Source organism: Pantherophis guttatus, chromosome 3, assembly GCF_059756535.1.
Source record: "Pantherophis guttatus breed Tessera chromosome 3, ASM5975653v1, whole genome shotgun sequence".
Lineage (NCBI taxonomy): Eukaryota > Metazoa > Chordata > Lepidosauria > Squamata > Colubridae > Pantherophis > Pantherophis guttatus.
This window is the reverse complement of record NC_142065.1, coordinates 16,184,366-16,202,723: the sequence shown is the minus strand read 5'-3', so window position 1 is coordinate 16,202,723 and position 18,358 is coordinate 16,184,366. Positions and strand designations below refer to the sequence as shown.

Genomic DNA, 18,358 nt, shown 5'->3' with positions numbered 1-18,358 from the left:
AAAATTTCAATTTCATATTTCTGAGAACTAATAACCCACTACTTTGAGTATATTTTTCAAGAAACAGAAGAAAAAGGCATATGGTATATTCCCAGTCTATCTATTGTGCATAGAATATAGACAGTGATGTAATTACACTAAATTAGTTTTTTTAATATCTTGGTCAGATATTTGCATTGATTTACTGGTTATTAGGTGATTCATTTTCCAACAGTTTTCGATTACCTTTGCTGGGATTTATTGAGAAATAGAATATTTATGGAAGGAAAATGGATATACTTAATGATTAGTAATTCAGTTGTACAAAACATGAAATGGAACAGTTTGTAGAGCCTTCAAACTCTTAACTGATTATAAAGGTCAGAGATTTGTATCCAGATTTTTGAAGTGCTAAACTTCTGGGAAAGTTGCAAATGCTGATCATGTGATGCATGCCATTTGTCAAGCGCCTGACTTTTAATCACATGACCATGGGGAGACTGCAACTGTCATAAGTGCAAGGATTGCTCATAAGTCACTTTTCTTTTCTGCGCTGCTGTAACTTCAAACAGTCATTATAAGTCCCTCTTGCCGAGGAAACACATGTGTTGCCAAATCAAGCTGGCCAGGGTACTTAGTTTTATAAGGAAATGGTTTTTGATCTGTTCCTTTTTATTGAGAGAGATTCTGAAGATGGCAGCTGAAAGAACAGTTGGGCAGATTTTTTTCATCAGTGTCGCCAGTTTAATTTTGCTTATTTCATCAGTGTGTGATCTTAATTTCTTGTACAACTTTCTATAAAACATGTCTTCATTAGCATGTTTCCTTTTATCCTGCATGCCTGTCTACCTTGAGCTCATAGATGAGACCTTAAAACTTGGAATGACAAAGCATTTAACTAAAAGTAGTGAATATCAAATATTTAAGAGCGCCAACTGTTGTCTCTGCTGAATCACACTCATTACAAGCCAGGCTACAAGATCATTTCTTTCTTTGTTTTAACAGCCTGATAGGAAAGGGTGGCCAATGTTTGGCCTTGACAAAATTCAAGGAGGATGAGATTTCATAACTGCTGAGAATTTCCAGGAATGTTTTGTTACCTCCCTTCAGTCCTAAATCCGTCTTCTCTAGATTTAGGACCGAAATGTCCCAGAAAACTACGTTATCAGTGTCTCAAGAGCTTGTCATAATAATGCAGAGCATGGTATCCATTTCATAAATATTAAAAGAGGCCAACTGCTAAACAGCTTTTTTTTTTTTCTGCAAAGGGACCATTTCTAAAGAGATATTCAGAGTACTTGTGCAGTGAATTGTTTTAATTTAAATGAACTTTTTGTAGCTGTACATCTGCTAGTTGCTTAATGGGAGGGAATATGATGTGAGACAAAGATTTCAGATTTAGAATTAAAGTGGAAATTTTGGTCAATTTTTCTAACCTGCACTGATAATGTTACCTAGTTTGGTGATGAAACATCTGCCAGAAAACAACCAAGCTCAGTGAGCACCAATGATCCCGCAGTTCAATCCTGAGCTATAAATATTCTCTTCCATTGGTTTTCTATCCACAGTTTGCATCATCACAAACATAAATACATATGGTTTAAGCTTAGTGAGAAAATAATAGTCTTAAAAATCCATGGTGAGCATTAAGGAAAAAGTGGCAGATGATTATGATAATAACCTATTAAGAGTCGTGGTGGCAGAGTGGTTAGAATGCAGTATTGCAAGCGAATTCTGCAGGCAGTTTGATCCTCACCAGTTCAAGATTGACTCAGGCTTCCATCCTTCCGAAGTCAGTAAAATGAGGACCCAGATTGTTGGAAGCAATATGCTGACTCTGTAAACTGCTTAGAGAAGGCTGAAAAGCACTGTGAAGCGGTCTATAAGTATAAGTGCTATTGCTATTGCTGTTCCCTGGTTTTAAGGATTTTATACAACCTCCTCTATCAACAAAGAGCTTGAGGTTTATCTGTAATAGGGATCACATCCCAAGTGTCCCCAGTCACCACAGACAGAAACTACCATAGCTTTATATTTGGGCATGATAGTGAAGGATAGCTATTCAATGTGCAAAGAAGCAGAGAATTTTTCCTTAATATAATGCAGTTTGCTAAAGAGGGAGTTTCTGACTTCAGTCTTCTGAGGTTTCTTGTGTAGCACAGTCCTCACTTTTTAAGAAATGGCTGGTGTGTCCTGTAAGGCCTCATCAGCATTTCCTTGCCTGTTCATGTGATTCATTACAGAACTGCTTAACTCAGCCATTTTTCTCCTTTCATAGTATTTTACTATGCTGTTGTTTCTAGAACTGTCTCTTCTCATTTTCCCCTAATGCACTGGCAGGGAAGGGTGGGGTCCTGCAGGCTGAAGCATTGTCAAAGAATGGCAGAGACTGGGCGGAAGGTCAGTTCGGCTTGAGCTATAATGGATTTAATAGGATTTCCATCACAGGAAAAGAAGGTCAAGCCTGAGAGGAAGTGTGTGATCAATTTGCAAATACTTAAAAAAAAAAAGAGAGGGTTTAATAAGACGTTTGAAATAAAAACAGAGCACAACTGATATATGTAAAAAAATGTTACTGTTTGGAAGAGTTCTGTTCACGGTGTCTCACTTAGAGAGTAGACGTTGATTCTTGCTCAACTTTCAGTGTCCACTCAATAGCTTTGCGTTAGATGGGTGACCTTGAGCCAGTTACTCTGTGTCAGCCCTAGGAAGGAAGCAATGGCGAACCACTTCTAAAATACTTTTCTGTGACCTCTGAAGAGGCTCTAATTAATGCAATATTTAATTAAGATGGTAGTCTAATATTCTTCCAGACTGTATTGAACTGGCAAATACCATCAGGGAAGATAATTCCTGCATGTATCTACCTTGAACCATGAAAAGTTTTAAAAATGACAGTACTTTCGCTGTCCAGTTATATTTGGACTTCAACTACTATAATCCTTTGGCCCTGCTAACAAAAATTATGAAGGGTTGGAGCCCAGTATGAACACCTGCATAAAAGTCATAAAAATAACACAATACAGTTCACTTCTTATATATACAATCCATATGTAGTCCTCAACTACATCCATTCCCTTGGTCATATGTTCAAAATTCAGGAATGTAGCAGCTGGCATGTATTTACAGTGGTTGCAGCATCCCGGGATCACATGATCGCCATTTGCAACCTTCCCAGCTGGCTTCCGACAGACAAATGGGGAAAGCTAGATTTGCTTAATGATCACGTGATTCTCTTTAACAAGTGCAGTGATTTGTTTAATAACCATGGCAAAAAGGTCATAAAATCAGGTGGAACTCACTTTAACAACTGCCTTTGTTAGAAATAGAAATTTTGCTCCCAATTGTGGGGGTAAGTAAAAATCCCCAACACTACGAATACTAGCATTGCACAGTGTACAAAGTTTTTTTAAAAATCTAGTTTTCTTTTTTTTAAATTACAGGTAGTCCTCGACTTACAACCATTCCTTTAGTGATCATTCAGAGTTACAACAGCACTGATAAAAATCAGAGTTTTTCACACTTACAACTGTTGTAGCATCCCCATGGTCACATGATTGAAATTTGGGTGCTCAGCAACCAGTATGTATTTATGACAAATTGCAGTGTCCCAGGGTCATATGATCACCTTTTTCCACCTTCTCACCAGTAAAGTCAGCGGGGAAGCCTGATTCACTTAACATCCATGTATTAACTTAACTGCACTGTTTCACTTAACAAGAAGGCAAGAAGGGACATAAAATGGGTGAAACTCACTTAACAACTGTCTTGCTTAGCAGTGGAAATTTTGGGCTCAATTATGGAACCATTAGCAACTTTTCACAGAACCTCGAGAGAAAAGTTACTTCGATGTTTATATCTGCAATCAAGTAAGAATGGACACATTGTGTTTTTAAACATTATAACTGCCTCATAGCTGAAAAATCAGCTGATTTTTCATGTTTGCGAAAATTGTCCGTTGTTTGTGACAACAGAGTCAGTATTTGTACTTTCAATAAGGAGAACAAGCAGATGCTGTTTACAACTTTTATGATGAATTCTCTTTGCTGTTTATAGCAGCAGCATTACTGCATGTTCCTTTGATGTAACAAAATTATAAGCTAGTAAAAACTGGTTCTGTTGATAAATTTTCAGACTTTTGAAGTGTTTTTCTTTTACCAATTCAGTGCATGGTTTTCTCAGTTGTAGTTATTTTAAAATCCGAGATTACAGTACAGGATGATGCAGGTATTTTTAAAAAATCAATTTATGGACAGTTGGAATGCTATTTAAATATTTTAAGGTTAGATATTAAAAAGAGTAAAAGCCAAGCTGTCAGACATATAGAAAGAGAAATATTGAAAAGAAATTACAACAACAGTACATGATTGGGATGTCCTCTTTCTAATAAAAATTCCAGCCATCCAGTGACCCAATACCCCAAAAAACCACCAGTTTTTTTCATACCTTTCTAAATGTCCAAAAATGTAGGGGCACATCTTAAGAGCAAGTGCCACAACAGAAAAGACATGCGTCTTTAAGTCCCATCAGATGGCATTGCTTCAGGAAAGAACCCCAGAGTCTCTGTGCCCAGGGGTGGGCTTCCAAAATTTGAGCAAGGGGTTCTCTGCCCGGTTGCTGGGTGGGCGTGGCCATGGTCGGCCTGGCCTAGTTGGCCTCCTGCACCACAGCAGGGGGGGGCTTTTTGCCCTTCCAGGCCTCCTGAGGCTTTCTTCAAGCCTCTGGGAGGGTGAAAACGGCCTTCGGGAGGACGAAAATGGCTTCCCGAGGCTCTGGAGGCCAGAAATCGGCCCGTTTCCTGAACTTCTGGTAGGTCCGTTTTTCACCCTCCCCAAGCCTCTGCATGCAACCTGCACTTAACTGCACCCAAAACGGGCCACGTGGAGACTCCTGGGAGGGGCGGGGCCAGCCAGGATTTGGAGGTTCTCCAAACTGCACAGAATCTTATCTAGAGGCTCTCCCGAACCCCTCTGAACCCCCAGCAGCCCACCCCTGTCTTTGCCCTATTAGAGCTTCTGGAACGTGCTCTCATGGGAAGAGGTAGCCCTGAAAATATGATCCTGTGTCAAATAGGGATTTATAGATGATAAACAGTATCTTCCCTTTAGATTTCTTTCAAAGCTTTCTTATGTCATCCAAATATTGGATGCTGCTACGTGCATACTATTAAGGCATGAAGAACAAAATTTCAGTTCAATAAGGCAGAGCAGCTGCGGGTTCAGAAGCCAAACTGCATTGTAGATAGTAGCAGACTCCCCTATGCTGAACTGGTTCATAATTTTAGGTCCTCCTGGACTTACTTACTTACTTTATTTGATTTATATACCACCCTACTCCCGAAGGACTCAGGGCGGTGAACAGCCAAACAGTAAAAATACATAGATACAAAAGTTAAAAACAAAGTAAAATCAAATTAAACAATTTGGTCCAGACAGATTAAAACACCCCAATCATTTAACAACAGATTAAAATTTGCATAATTAAAAAGAGGGAAAAGATTAGGCCAGGCCCGCCTGGTGGAATAAAAATGTCTTAAGAGCGCGGCGGAAGGTGCGCAGATCCGGGATCCTCCGTATCTCGGGGGGAGCTCGTTCCAGATAGTAGGTGCCCCCACAGAGAAGGCCCTCCCCCTAGGGGCCGCCAGTTGACATTGTTTGGCCGACGGCACCCAGAGGAGCCCCTCTCTATGAGAGCGTACCGGTCGGTGGGAGGCTATTGGTGGTAGTAGGCGGTCCCATAGATAACCAGGTCCTAAGCCATGGAGTGCTCTAAAGGTGGTAACCAAAACCTTGAAGTGCACCCGGAAGACCACCGGGAGCCAGTGCAGCTCATAGCTCTTGCTTGAAGAGCAGATTTTGGGGGGGAGATGTGGGGGGGGCATTTGCACAATTATATCTACACAGTTGCAACCATTCCTGATCAGGAGGGAAACCTTTTCATGGTCACTTGATGTATTGGTCATCTTTGATTCCAGTTTATTTTCTCCTGCTTCAGGAATGTGTCCTTGTATGTTTGTTATTGGAGATTGTTTCTAGGTGCTTTGATAATAATTGTCTTGTTTTATGTTTCAATTGTGTTACTGAATTGGAGAATGTTGGCTGCTCAAAATACTGCACAATTGGATTAGCATAAATGAACAAGCAAACCTAAAGCTTCTGTGTTTTATATAGCTCCTTACCTAAGAAGTTCTTCTCATGTCTACGATGTGTAGAAACTCTTGTTCTATATGATCTATAACAGGGGTCTCCAACCTTGGCAACTTTAAGACTTGTGGACTTCAACTTCCAGAATTCCTCAGCCACAGCAAAGCTGATCAATAAGAATGAAATATTTTGGAGTAGAATTTTTCAAGAAAGTTTATCCACTAATTGTTCTCTAAAACAATACTTACTAATCCGGGTATTGTATTCTTGATGTTCTCTGAGCTTCGTTGTTTCCCTGCTGATATTTCACTATCAGTACCTTGATGATGTTACTTACCTTGGTAATGAAATGTCTGGAGAAAAACAGCCAGGTTCAGAAAACACCAAGGACTTAGCAGATCAGTCCTTAGTCACACATGTTCTTTACTATTAAAACTAGTTAAGATTAGGAAACCAGGGAGCCACAGGCTTATGTGCACCATCAGTTATAGAAACACATAAGATGAATTTGGACCACTTAACTTCTCTCAGGCTATCTTGCCAGCCTCTCAGCCAGCTTCTTTTTCCTTCTTCAGCCCAGCCTATCTCACAGGATGGTTTGCAGAAAGATTGGGCAAAGAAATGATTATCTTGAGATCTTCTGAGAAAATGTAACCAATAATATTAAATTAGAAAACTATTAGACATATGTGGTATAACATCTTCTGAAGTTGCATGCTGTTCATTTACTAGATGTATTTGTATTGAAGGATCTACCACTGTATCGTGTATAAAACAATAGATCAAGTCCATAGCAATTTGAGATGCTTTTTGGATGTACTTTTGGGAAATGCCTACGAGTTTGGTATGGCATGCAGTGTCCTTAGATCAGATTGCATTACATCCAGTTCTGCGCTGCATCATTGCTTTGCATGACTCAGTGGTGCCACCTCTGCTGAATCATCTATTTTAGTGGGCAAGTAGTAGGTATACCATGTTACAGTGCAGTCATTCCCTGGCTGGCTTACAATGCTAGCAAAGCTAACAGGAGCTGGGAGAATAACGAAGCATTGATTTAGCGATCCATTTGGGAAATCACTTTGGTACATAAGGCCAGATTTTTCTCAGCTTTCCAGGAAAGACAATAAGTATGCTGGGCAGGCAACCATAACTATATGACAACCGTGTAGGTGTCCTGACGCAGCAATGATTTCTCTTTCAGTGATGCTACAGCCTTTTGATTATGACCCTAATGAGAAAAGTAAACATAAGTTCATGGTCCAGTCGATGTTTGCGCCACCTGATACTTCAGACATGGAAGCAGTAGTGAGTATTAGAAGCTTTTCAATGTTCATGAACATCTTTTCTCTTAAAATATAGTTTGTGATTGGCCATTTTCTTCTTCTTTTTTTTTTTATTAAAGAGTTTTACAAGACAAAAAAAAACATTTTTACAAGAAAAACATAAACCGTTTGCCATCTTTCCATATGTGGATTGTACAATCACATTTGTAAATTAACAACCTCTTTAGAAAAAAAAAAAACAGTTACGTAAACTCCAAGAACCTCTCCAGATTCCTTACACATATTTTCCCTTCCCTCCTCCCCCCTCCTACCCCAACCCTTTCCCCTCCCCCCCCCTTCCCAGACCAAATACAGGATATAGCATCTAACAAACATATATTTAAAAAAAAAGGGGGGGAACTTTAACTCCCCTTGTTCATATCTAAATATAAACCAATTATTATTTAAAAGTAATCGATGCAACTTCTTTCTTATCCGTTCTTCAATAATAAGCAAGTCTTCTTTTTTCCAGCATTACACAATCAGAGCCCAGTTACAATTAACCATCACATCTCCAACCCTTACATATATTAACATGATTGGCCATTTTCTGAAGCATATTAAGCAAGTGAGCTAGAGGGAGATAGAGATCTGACTTTGGCCTCATGCTATATTTGCATAATAGGATGGTACCTCCACACTAAAACACATGTGTGGTTTGTTACGGGAATGGTGCAATTATGTCTCCTCAATGAACTTTTTATGATAAATCAATACCTACAGAAAAGATTTTATAGGTTTGGAAATCAGTAATATGTGGGAGAGGAGGTCAATTGATTTCATAGCATGGTTGCCACTGATGTAATATACTCTTCAGAGTGGAGAATTTGAACTATGTTCTAATTGTATATGTGATATTTAAGTCTAAATTAACCAAGCATGCTGTTTCTACTTTCTGAATTGTTATCAGAGCATTAACTCGTAACTAAGTGTAATTGGTGGAACAGGTTGTTAATCACCGTTCTCCAACAAGGGGGAAAAGCATTTCTGCTTTTTAAGCATGCTTCACCATATAGGGAATAAAGCAGTATTAAAGAGAACCAATTGTTGTAATTTGCCTTTATCCATCTGGTGATAGGACTGACTCACCTGCATTAACATTCTGGAATACTCTTGTTTGACTCTTCCCATTTTGATTCAGAGATCTGCAAATTTTGATGAACTCCGTAGCCAATTACTATTATTTTTTAGTTGCATTTCTTCTTCAGAAAAAAAAAATCCCTCTGCTTCTTCAGGGCTTTCCCATGTAAAGAGCTTACATGGAAACATGCATAGATAGGTGCCACTGCTCAAAGGGTTAAGCAACATGTGCTTCCCATGTTTACAGGCAGGTAAATGATCCAGTTGAATTAGACAGCCAAGTTTCAATAGCCATTCAGCTGCCAAACAATCTTCAGTCTCCTTCCAAATTAAATGCTGATGAAATGGTTGGGTTCCCTGATATTGCTTACATGCTCCCTTCCCATCTATACAGCGTTAAAAAAAGTTGGGAGCCCGAATGGTTTTCTATCTGCCGCCTCAGACAGAATGTTTGTTGGCTGACCTCTTATACACTGTCAGGGGCTATCTGACTTTATGCCTGTTTATTCCAATATAGGCAGTAGAATGGTGCAGTGGCTAGACATGGAGCTCTCGCCTCACAATCATGAGGCTGTGCGTTCGATCCTAGGTAGAGGACATATTTCTCTCTCATGGCATGTTGAGAATATATCTGCTGAATATAACTCCACATTGGTGACAGGAAGGGTATCCGGCCAGTAAACACTCAGCTCTGTTCAGTTGCCCAGACTCCACTCCGCAAGGGATTATGGGGTTGTTAAAAGGAGATGATGAAGATTATGAATATAGGCATAATAATTTTGCCTGGAATTTCTGTTGGTAAGTGTAACAGTTCTAAAATGTGACATCCCATGACTGTGCTGCTTAGCAATAGAAATTCCAGCCATTTACATTTTCTGCTGTTAAGCAAGTCACCATTGGTCATTAAATGAGAATGTTACAGGGTTGTAATTTTGATCCTCTGCCAGCTTCCCCACTGACATTAGTAAGATCCCAGCCAAGAAAGATGCAAATGGCTCCTGCAGGACCCTGTGACCAAAGTAAGTAGAAGTTATGGGTCACAAGTACCACTCATTCAGCAGCATCATAAGTTCAGACAGTCATGAATGAATGGTTGTTAAATGAGGACTACCTGTGTATAATTTGGCCCTTTTTTCTCTCTCAGAGAGTCAGGCAAATAGGTATCCTTTCTGAGGTTGAAGGAAAATAAGATATTAAACATATACCATGACAAATATTCAAGCTGTCTCTGAAATAAAATATTGCATTCCATTTGGAAAATCCTGAGGGACATTGGTGAAGCTCACTTCTAAACAAAAACAAAAAATCTGTAGCTATGGGGGGAGGGATCCATATTCCAGATTTATTTATTTATTTATTTACTCAATGCAGTCAAAGAGCTACTCAGTAGGTTTTAGTCTCAACAATAGTGTCCACAGTATAAATAGTTTAATACAAATCCAAACATTGTTTTATTTAATAACTTTGTTACCTCTCTTTGTGCTGTAGTGGAAAGAAGCAAAACCAGAAGAGCTCATGGATTCTAAACTTAAATGTGTGTTTGAGCTTCCAGCAGAAAACGATAAACCCGTGAGTTCCTTTAATTTTTATGTGATTTTTTTTAAAAAAAGGCGAGAAAGAGATGATAATGCAAGTAAAAGTTCTTGATTTAGAATTTAGCTGCAATTTTCATGGTCTCAAATGTTCATAATTGCTCAACAATGGAAAACAAAACAATTACAATTTATTTGTTTTCCTTCATTGGATTTTGATTCCTAAAATATACAGCATTAATTCTAGCGGCAATAAAGATTTTTCTAATAGTAAGAATAAAAAGAAGCAAGGCATCTTTTCAAAATAAAGTTTCAGGAGTTTGTAAGAAATTCAGCCTGCAACCCTTCAGATACGTTGGAGTATAACTACCTTTGAGCAGACTAACTGGGAATTAGAACTTCAACTGAAATATAGAAGGTTGGAGAAGATCACATTAAAAAAAGACCATATCCCTTTATTCTGGCGCTTGCCACCTACTGTTTTTAAATGCTTTTGGATTAAAGAAGGATGTGGAAACTTTTTTAATATATAGATTGGGAACAGATCCTTAATTTTCAGCAGTACTTTTAAAAAGGTTAATGTATCACATTCCAATCTCTCCATTTGGATTAAATCATAGCGTATATGCACACACAGCTTTCAAAACTGTAAGGTAGGGACACATATATTGTAATCTCTGCCTTAAACTTTTAGAATAGTGCATATCTGGAAAACCATGTTGAATTAATGTTCAGGCTTCCTTTATCCTGAATATAAAAGTACAAAATCCTGCAGAAATGGAAGCTATGATATGTGTAGCCTTTTCCTAATTTGATTTAGGAATATGTCTCCAGAAACTCCTATCCAGCAGGCCTGAAAGTTCCCAAGATTGCTCAAAAGTCTTGGAACTACAATTCCAGCACATTTGAAGGATGACAGTTGAGAAGACTGGCGAAGGAAAAAGAGAGAAACATTGATTGCTTTCTTTTTACTGATCTCTCTTAAACATTGAACCACGAAACAATGACTTGCATAAATTTAAACTTTTATAAGCTTAATGGCTTACAGCAAGTAACAGCAACATTTTATTTTCCATCATTAGTTTCAATATGTCAAAATGTAACTTAGTTTCTGTGAGGAGGAATAGTACTGTAGGTCACACTAGAGATTTTATGGAGAGGTGGATGGGGGGCTAGAGAGCATCAGCTCAGAGCTGTTTGAATTGGTCTGAAGAGTGGCCCTTCCTTTGGTGCTTATCCTGCCCTTGGGAAACACCAGAGCAGTGATTTATATTGGCTTCTGTTAACATTAGAATTTGGTGGCATAGTGGTTAGAGTGCAGTACTGCAAGCTACTTCTGCTGACTGCCAGTTGTCGACAGTTCGAGTCTGACCAGCTGAAGGTTGACTCTGCCTTCCATCCTTCCGAGGTCAGTAAAATGAAGACCCAGATTGTTGGGGGCAATAGGCTGACTCAGGGCTATAAAGCACTGTGAAGCGGTATATAAGTCTAGGTGCTAGTGCTATTGCTATTCCAAAAAACAGCACTCCTAGAGGTCCATCAGGTAGAGAGTAATGGTCCCCAGCACTTTGAGAGTGGACGGCCCATTCAAAAACAATTCTCCATACCTCTAAAATGAAAGGAATGTCTTGTTTTTACAGGCTAATAACTTAAGCCCAACCATGAATTTGAGGCAGCAATGAGAAATGGCAAAAAGTATTTTAATTTACCAAACATTTTAAGGCAAATATTTTCAGAACTGCCAGTCCTTTAAAACATTGCTAGAGAATGGTATCTAGAATTTTGCTTCTAGGATAAGGATTATAATCCCAGTATTTAGTTTGGCGGATGCTACCATACCCTGTCAAAAAAAGTGCATATAGTCAAGGTTATGGTTTTTCCCAGTTGCAATGTATAGCTGTGAAAGTTGGATCATAAGGAAGGTTGAGCGCCAAAGAATTGAAGCCTTTGAACTATGGTGCTGGAGAAGACTCCTGTGAGTCCCTTGGACTGCAAGGCGATCAAACCGGTCAGTCCTAGAGGAGATCATCTCTGACTGCTCTTTAGAAGGCCAGATCCTGAAGATGAAACTCAAAATACTTTGGCCACTGAATGAGAAGGAAGGAGTCACTGGAGAAAAGCCTAATGCTGGGAACATTTTGAGGGCAAAAGAAGAAGGGGATGACAGAGAACGAGGTGGCTGCATGAAGTCACTGAAGCAGGCTGCATGAGCTTAAATGGATTCCAGAGGATGGTAGAGGACAGGAAGGCCTGGAGGAATGTTGTCCATGGGGTCACGATGGGTTGGACACGACTTCGCGACTAACAACAGCACCATAGCATGTGCAATTATTTTTGTTTTATTTTTGTATTCAACCAAAGCATGTGCAATTATTTACTTTTAATGGATGTCTAGGTCTGAACAAATGCATACAATGATCAATGGGTCCTGAGTTATCCATAGCTACATCTGAAACAACATTTATATTCATTCACTGTTTTTAAAATCTGATTCTTAAAATTCATAGTAACTTCTAAGTATGGTTAGAAGCAGGGTGGATTTGATTTAAATCAAGTCAATTTAAATCATGATTTAAATCACTAGTAAAGAGGCTTGATTTAAATCAACTCGATTTAAATCACAAGTTTTAAAGAGCAACTGTCATCTCTGTCCCGTAGCAGCTCCTCCTCTGACCTGCTGTTGACTCATTGACAGTCCCAATATTGCAGAATATACAGCCTCATGCTACATAACTAAGCTCCATTTCATGCTGAATAAACTAATTATTAATGCATCTTAAATAGAAAACTCTTTAGATAGATTTTTACTCCAAAAGCATTTTATTAAAATAAATTTGACAAAAATAAAAAATACGATTTAAATTTTAAAAAAATACATTTAAAAAAAAATAATAATAAATCATCGATTTTTATCCACTCTGGTTGGGAAGATTTTTGAGTCTTTTCTGGTATTGTTTACCAGAACATCCCTACCAGGACACATAATTTATAGCTTCATTATGTTCCTGGGTACTTTTCCTGAATGATATGGCAGGATCCTAAATGGGCTAGGGCTAGGCCAAAGGCACATAAGAAAACATCTTTTCTTGCGGAACTCTGTGTGCATGTATTTATTGGGGGAAACTTCACACCAGACCACTGGCATTTAGATAGAGTTTCCAGGATGCAAAGAGCATCTTTCTAATTAGGAATGCCAAAATTGTGGCATTGGCTGTTTCAAGAGGTCCATTCGCCTTTCTTGCTTTCTATCTTGGGCTTTGCTAAGACCTTTTAGAACTTTAGTTGGAACTGTAATACTAAATGGTGTTATTTAGCATTGATTTTGTACAGCCTATTGTTTATTTTGTTGTGGGTGCCCTCTACATGCTAAAATTACATTAGATAGAATAATTATTAATTGCCATTAAATAACTCTTCCTACTCTTTTTTCCTATTCTCTCAACAGCATGATATAGAAATAAATAAAATTATATCCCCAGTTGCATCAAAGACAGAATCTTCTGTAATGTCAAAATCATTAAGTTCTTCTTCAGATGACAGTGAATTGAAGAAAGTAATGGAAGAATGTAAGAGACTGCAGTTAGAAGTTCAGAGGTTACGAGAGGAAAATAAACAATTTAAGGTAAACTTATTTATCTGTTGCCTACGTAGTCAAGAGATTTAGGAACACACAACGTGAGGGATTTTTTTCAAATCATAATGTAATCACAGCTGGACTATACATGGCATTATTGATTCTTCACAATTAATTCACTGTTTTTAATCAGTTCGTAGAACAATCCATAGTGTCCTGAATTGTACAGAACTCCAAAATAACCCCCTTTTTTTATGTAAGCAATAGCAATAAGACTTATATACTGCTTCACAGTGCTTTCAAGCCCTTTCTAAGTGGTTTACAGAGTCAGCATATTGCCTCCAACAATTTGTGCCCTCAATTTACCGACCTCAGAAGGATGGAAGGCTGTGTCAACCTTGAGCCTATAAACCACAACCTTCATATTAACTCAGAAATTAAGAAGCTACATTTGTTTTGTTCACATGATGCTGAGCCACACCTTGCCCATCCATCTTTCTGGTTAATGAACTGATCAAAAGGGCCCAGCAGAGATTATACTACCCGAGATTTCTCAGGAAACAATAACTGAATGAAAAACTGCTGGTGACTTTTGGCCAGCCCTTCTATGCATTTTTTCTACTTACGTAATATTATTCTTACAATGAAGCAACTGGAACCATACACAGCACTCCCAATTAATACTAGTCATATATCTGCATAAGGTGGTTACATTGACAATTTCAGTTCCTTTCCTAATGATTCCAGTCATGAGATTTCCTTCTTGTTGTTGTTTTTCCAAATAAGTCACCATTTTTTTCTGTTTGGAAAAGGAATCCTTGTTCTCAGTCTGGTTTGTGCATCAGGGATTCAGTCTCCTTTGGGATGAGTGAGGCAGTTGGCCAGCCAGGGGAGGGTGGGTAGTGCTTCATGGGACAGATCCAGGGATCAAAATGAGTGAGACCGCATTACAGACACCCCAAACTGAGTTTCTTTCTTACTCTTCTTGTAAGGCAGAGGTCTTCAAACTTGGCAGCTTTAAGACTTGTGGACTTCAGCTCCCAGAATTCTCCAGCCAGCTATGCTATTCTAGGAGTTGAAGTCCACAAGTCTTAAAGCTGCCAAGTTTGAAGACCTCTGTTGTAAGGTTTTTTAAAAATGTGTTAAAAGACTGAAGCACAAAAGATTTGATGGTAGGACAGTTTTTATAGGATGTGTGGTGCAGGCATTGATTGGTATCTTAACCTAAATTAGAATGAACTTCAAAGCATCATCATCATCATCATCATCATCATTATTATTATTATTATTATTATTTTAAAAAACCTTCAAATTAACTTTGCAACAGGAAGAAGACGGACTGAGGATGAGGAAGGCACCCCAGTCAAACCATCCAAGCTATGCTTCTGCCACCGCTGTGAAGGAGGAGGGTCTCAGCACAAGATTACTCGCGCTGGTGGTTTTGTTCTTTATTGTTGGCGTAATTATAGGGAAAATCGCCTTGTAGAGGCAGCATGCAAGAGAATTGTAAATCAAATTGATGGATTTGCCATATCATTGGATTAAATTTATTCGTAACAAATGTTTTAAAAAAAAAGTGTATGACATCTCACAGGTCTTGCCTTTTAAAATTTTTACCCCTGCACAAATATAACATTAGCATAACATAATCTACTAGAACGTTTAAACTGTATACAGAGTAAGCAGAAGAGAGAAGGAATTATGTTGATTGTGAGAAGAGTGGAAGGAATCATGTATTTAACACTATGAAAGTGCATTGTTTAAAAAAAAAAACTTTCTTGGACTTTGAAATCTATTCCTAGAGTTCTCCCCTTTGGAGAAATAAGCGTCCGTCCTTTGGAGGAGCTGATCTGTTTTGTTCTTTAGAAGTTGGCTTAAGTTGCCAAGGTGGATAATTTTCTGTAAAAATATACCTAACCCACCCTGCCTCCTCCATAAACCTAACGGTTCTACCCAATGGGTGTGTCTGGTCTCCAAATCACAGCAGTGTATCTCATTAATCGGGTGTTGATTCCATTATGAACTATATAAGCATGGCCGTCTTTCTCCAGCTCCCATGTCATCCTGTGCAGTTGTGGGAGGAATAGAACAAAGAAAAGGAAGGGAGGAGGACTCAGGACAGATTCCCGGGCCAGGAAAGGGAATCAGGACTTCTGAATTGACAACACTGCTGCACTTGGTCCTTGCCAGTCTGTTATGGCTTGGGCATCACCCAAAGCTTCTGGGATGTTTTAACTATGTCTAGGAGTGGGAATCAGGAGAAATGGAAATAGAGAGGCACAGTTGCACACTTGTAGTTCTTTTGGACTAGTAGTGAAGGAAATAAAATGGCTTACTGTGGGTTTGAAAATGTAGGGTGCCCAATACTCGTGGTCTTCAGGCAAAATGTTGCACTAAAGTGCTCCAAGCTGAATTGGGGGTGTGGCTGTGGCACTTATTCAGACTGGCTTTGCAGTAAGAGGGAGCATTATATGGGGCTATTGCAGTTAGAACCCCTCCCTTCCTCTCTTGCAGTTAATCTGATCAGATAAATCCCTTTTGACCATCTGTTTTCTGATCCAGGTGTGAGTGTTAATGGGGACCATATACTTCTGCCTTCTAATATCTCCCTCCCTCCCTCTCTCTCTCTGCATCCTGTTTGTCCCATCCTCCAGAGATCCTTGCCTCTTCAGTGTTTGCAGCCATAGCAAATTTTCATGGGCCTTAACCATACACAACATTAGGTGCGCTCATAGCCTTCCGTCCCTTTGTGTAATTTGGCATTTTGTTTTCATTATCCCTATTTTGAAGCTGTTTCAAATCAAGTCTCCATCCTGAACCCAAAAACAATGGGTGATCCTCCAGAGATAACAAGGCTTGTTTTAAATGCATGCCCTTCACTAACATAAACTTAGCTTTTGCTGCTTCCTTCTCAACAGCCCAGATAGAAAGTGAAACCATAACTCATCCTTTTTGTGCCTGTCAGCTGATTCAATAGCTGAATTTTTATTAGTGTGGCATATAGGGAGGCAGTGGTGCAACGGTGCTGAAATAGCCAAGGATCTGGAGACAGCCACCTGGGGAGGAATCTTACCACTTCTGATTCCTAATGTCCTGTCTGTAGAAAGACATGTTTGGACACACAGCATTGGTAAGTCTTGTTTGGTGAATTTACCAAGAAATGAAAGGCTTAGAAGAAGCCGATGCAATCCCACCACTGCGAGGTTGGAAACGCTGGGCAGTTGACTGCGTGTCAGATTATACAGAATAAGGAACAATGCCTTGTTCTTCTAAAAGGGGACCAAGCTACCATTGCTGTTTGTTCATGCCGCCAAGTTAAAAACCCTTATATCCAGATGTGTATGCTTATTTAACTTATTTAATGTATTTCATCTCATGTTTTTCTTCATTGTCATGAAAATTTGACTACTGCTATAAATGGTTACAAAAAGAAAGAAAAAAAAAGGCACCTGTTCAAGAGTTGATGAATGGGACTAATTTTTCCTTTTTATTGCTGTAGTGGTGAAGAATTCTTCTGCCTCCCAACACTTAGGGCACCACATAATTCTCAGTTTTGATCATGTAAACATTGGGGAAGACAGTGGTCAAAAAACTGTTTTTGTATATAAAATAAGTCTATGTAGGGGGAAAAATTAGTAGGAATTAGTTCTATGCTGTTAAAAAAAAAGACCAATTCTGTTTGACTATGTAGTATCTTTAAAAAATCAAATAAATCTACCCCAAATTAATACATTTTGGTCCTGTCTGATTACTTCCAGTTTGTAATTTGAAAAAAAAAAGGCTGTAATTAACTATCTGGTTTTGATTCCAATTTCCTTAGTTTTATTTTGTTGTCTAATATTTATCATGAAACAGTTTGAGGTGTACTTTAATGGAGGAATATGAAATTCAGGGAGCTTTCTGTAATTCTCCCAGACATTACAAGAAGCTATTTGGCAAACTCGCTGAACAGCGTTCAGTTTCTGAATTGGAATTCTGCCACTAAATTGTTAAAATACTTGTGCTGCAGGATCAAAGAAGTCTTTTAGTCAGCTTCTTTTATTTCTTTAATTATTTTTTTAAAGGGCAGAGGAAAAAAGAAAAAGCATAAAGACAAAAGAGAAAAAGGAAGTCACATAGGAAATCATTTAGCTTATTTTTAAACACACCATTAAACCTTAACCATTCAGAATAATATTGATCAGCCTATCACATAAAGATTTAATCCATAAACAGAAATCAAACAGCTGTTTGTTAATTCCAAATATTTGGTATATAATCCAAAAATGTTTACATATCTTGAAAATATATTGATGCCTGTATTGATCTGTAAATTTAGTTATTAAGCCAAATTATATAAATGTCTTTCACCCTTTTTAAATTTCCAACATAATGAAGTTGGCAGCCAATTCTTCTTTAAATATTCTCTGTAGTGTCCAGTAAATGTGAAAAATAATATTCTGTTGAGGTAGTTAGAACTTAAAAGGTCAGTTGTACTTAAAAAGTATTAACCTTTAAAGATGGGATTCCTTCCATCGTTCTCATTTATACAGAACAAATTAATGGCTGAAGTTCTCAAAGAATATTCCCTTAGCCATTGATTTGTTCACAGGGACATTTGCAACTTTTTAATTACAAGGTTGATGTTTGAAATCTGCAGTCTTGGAGCTTCATCTCCTGGGGGTTTAGCATGTGAGCTGCTCAATGGTGACTTAAAAATTGCAGATGCACAGTGGGAGGCCCTTCTCA

General features: G+C 38.5%; 1 protein-coding gene across 1 annotated transcript in view; it reads left to right on the top strand.

Moving 5' to 3' along the window:
• The window catches only part of VAPB (VAMP associated protein B and C), a 49,286-nt gene extending 31,928 nt beyond the window's left edge, over positions 1 to 17,358 (top strand). The window contains exons 3-6 of the mRNA XM_034433093.3: positions 7,324 to 7,427; positions 10,013 to 10,093; positions 13,502 to 13,678; positions 14,958 to 17,358. Of these exons, the coding sequence (XP_034288984.1) occupies positions 7,324 to 7,427; positions 10,013 to 10,093; positions 13,502 to 13,678; positions 14,958 to 15,116 (521 nt within the window). The 3' untranslated portion in view covers positions 15,117 to 17,358. The remainder of the gene's footprint in view (positions 1 to 7,323; positions 7,428 to 10,012; positions 10,094 to 13,501; positions 13,679 to 14,957) is intronic.
• The last annotated feature ends 1,000 nt before the right edge of the window (positions 17,359 to 18,358 follow it).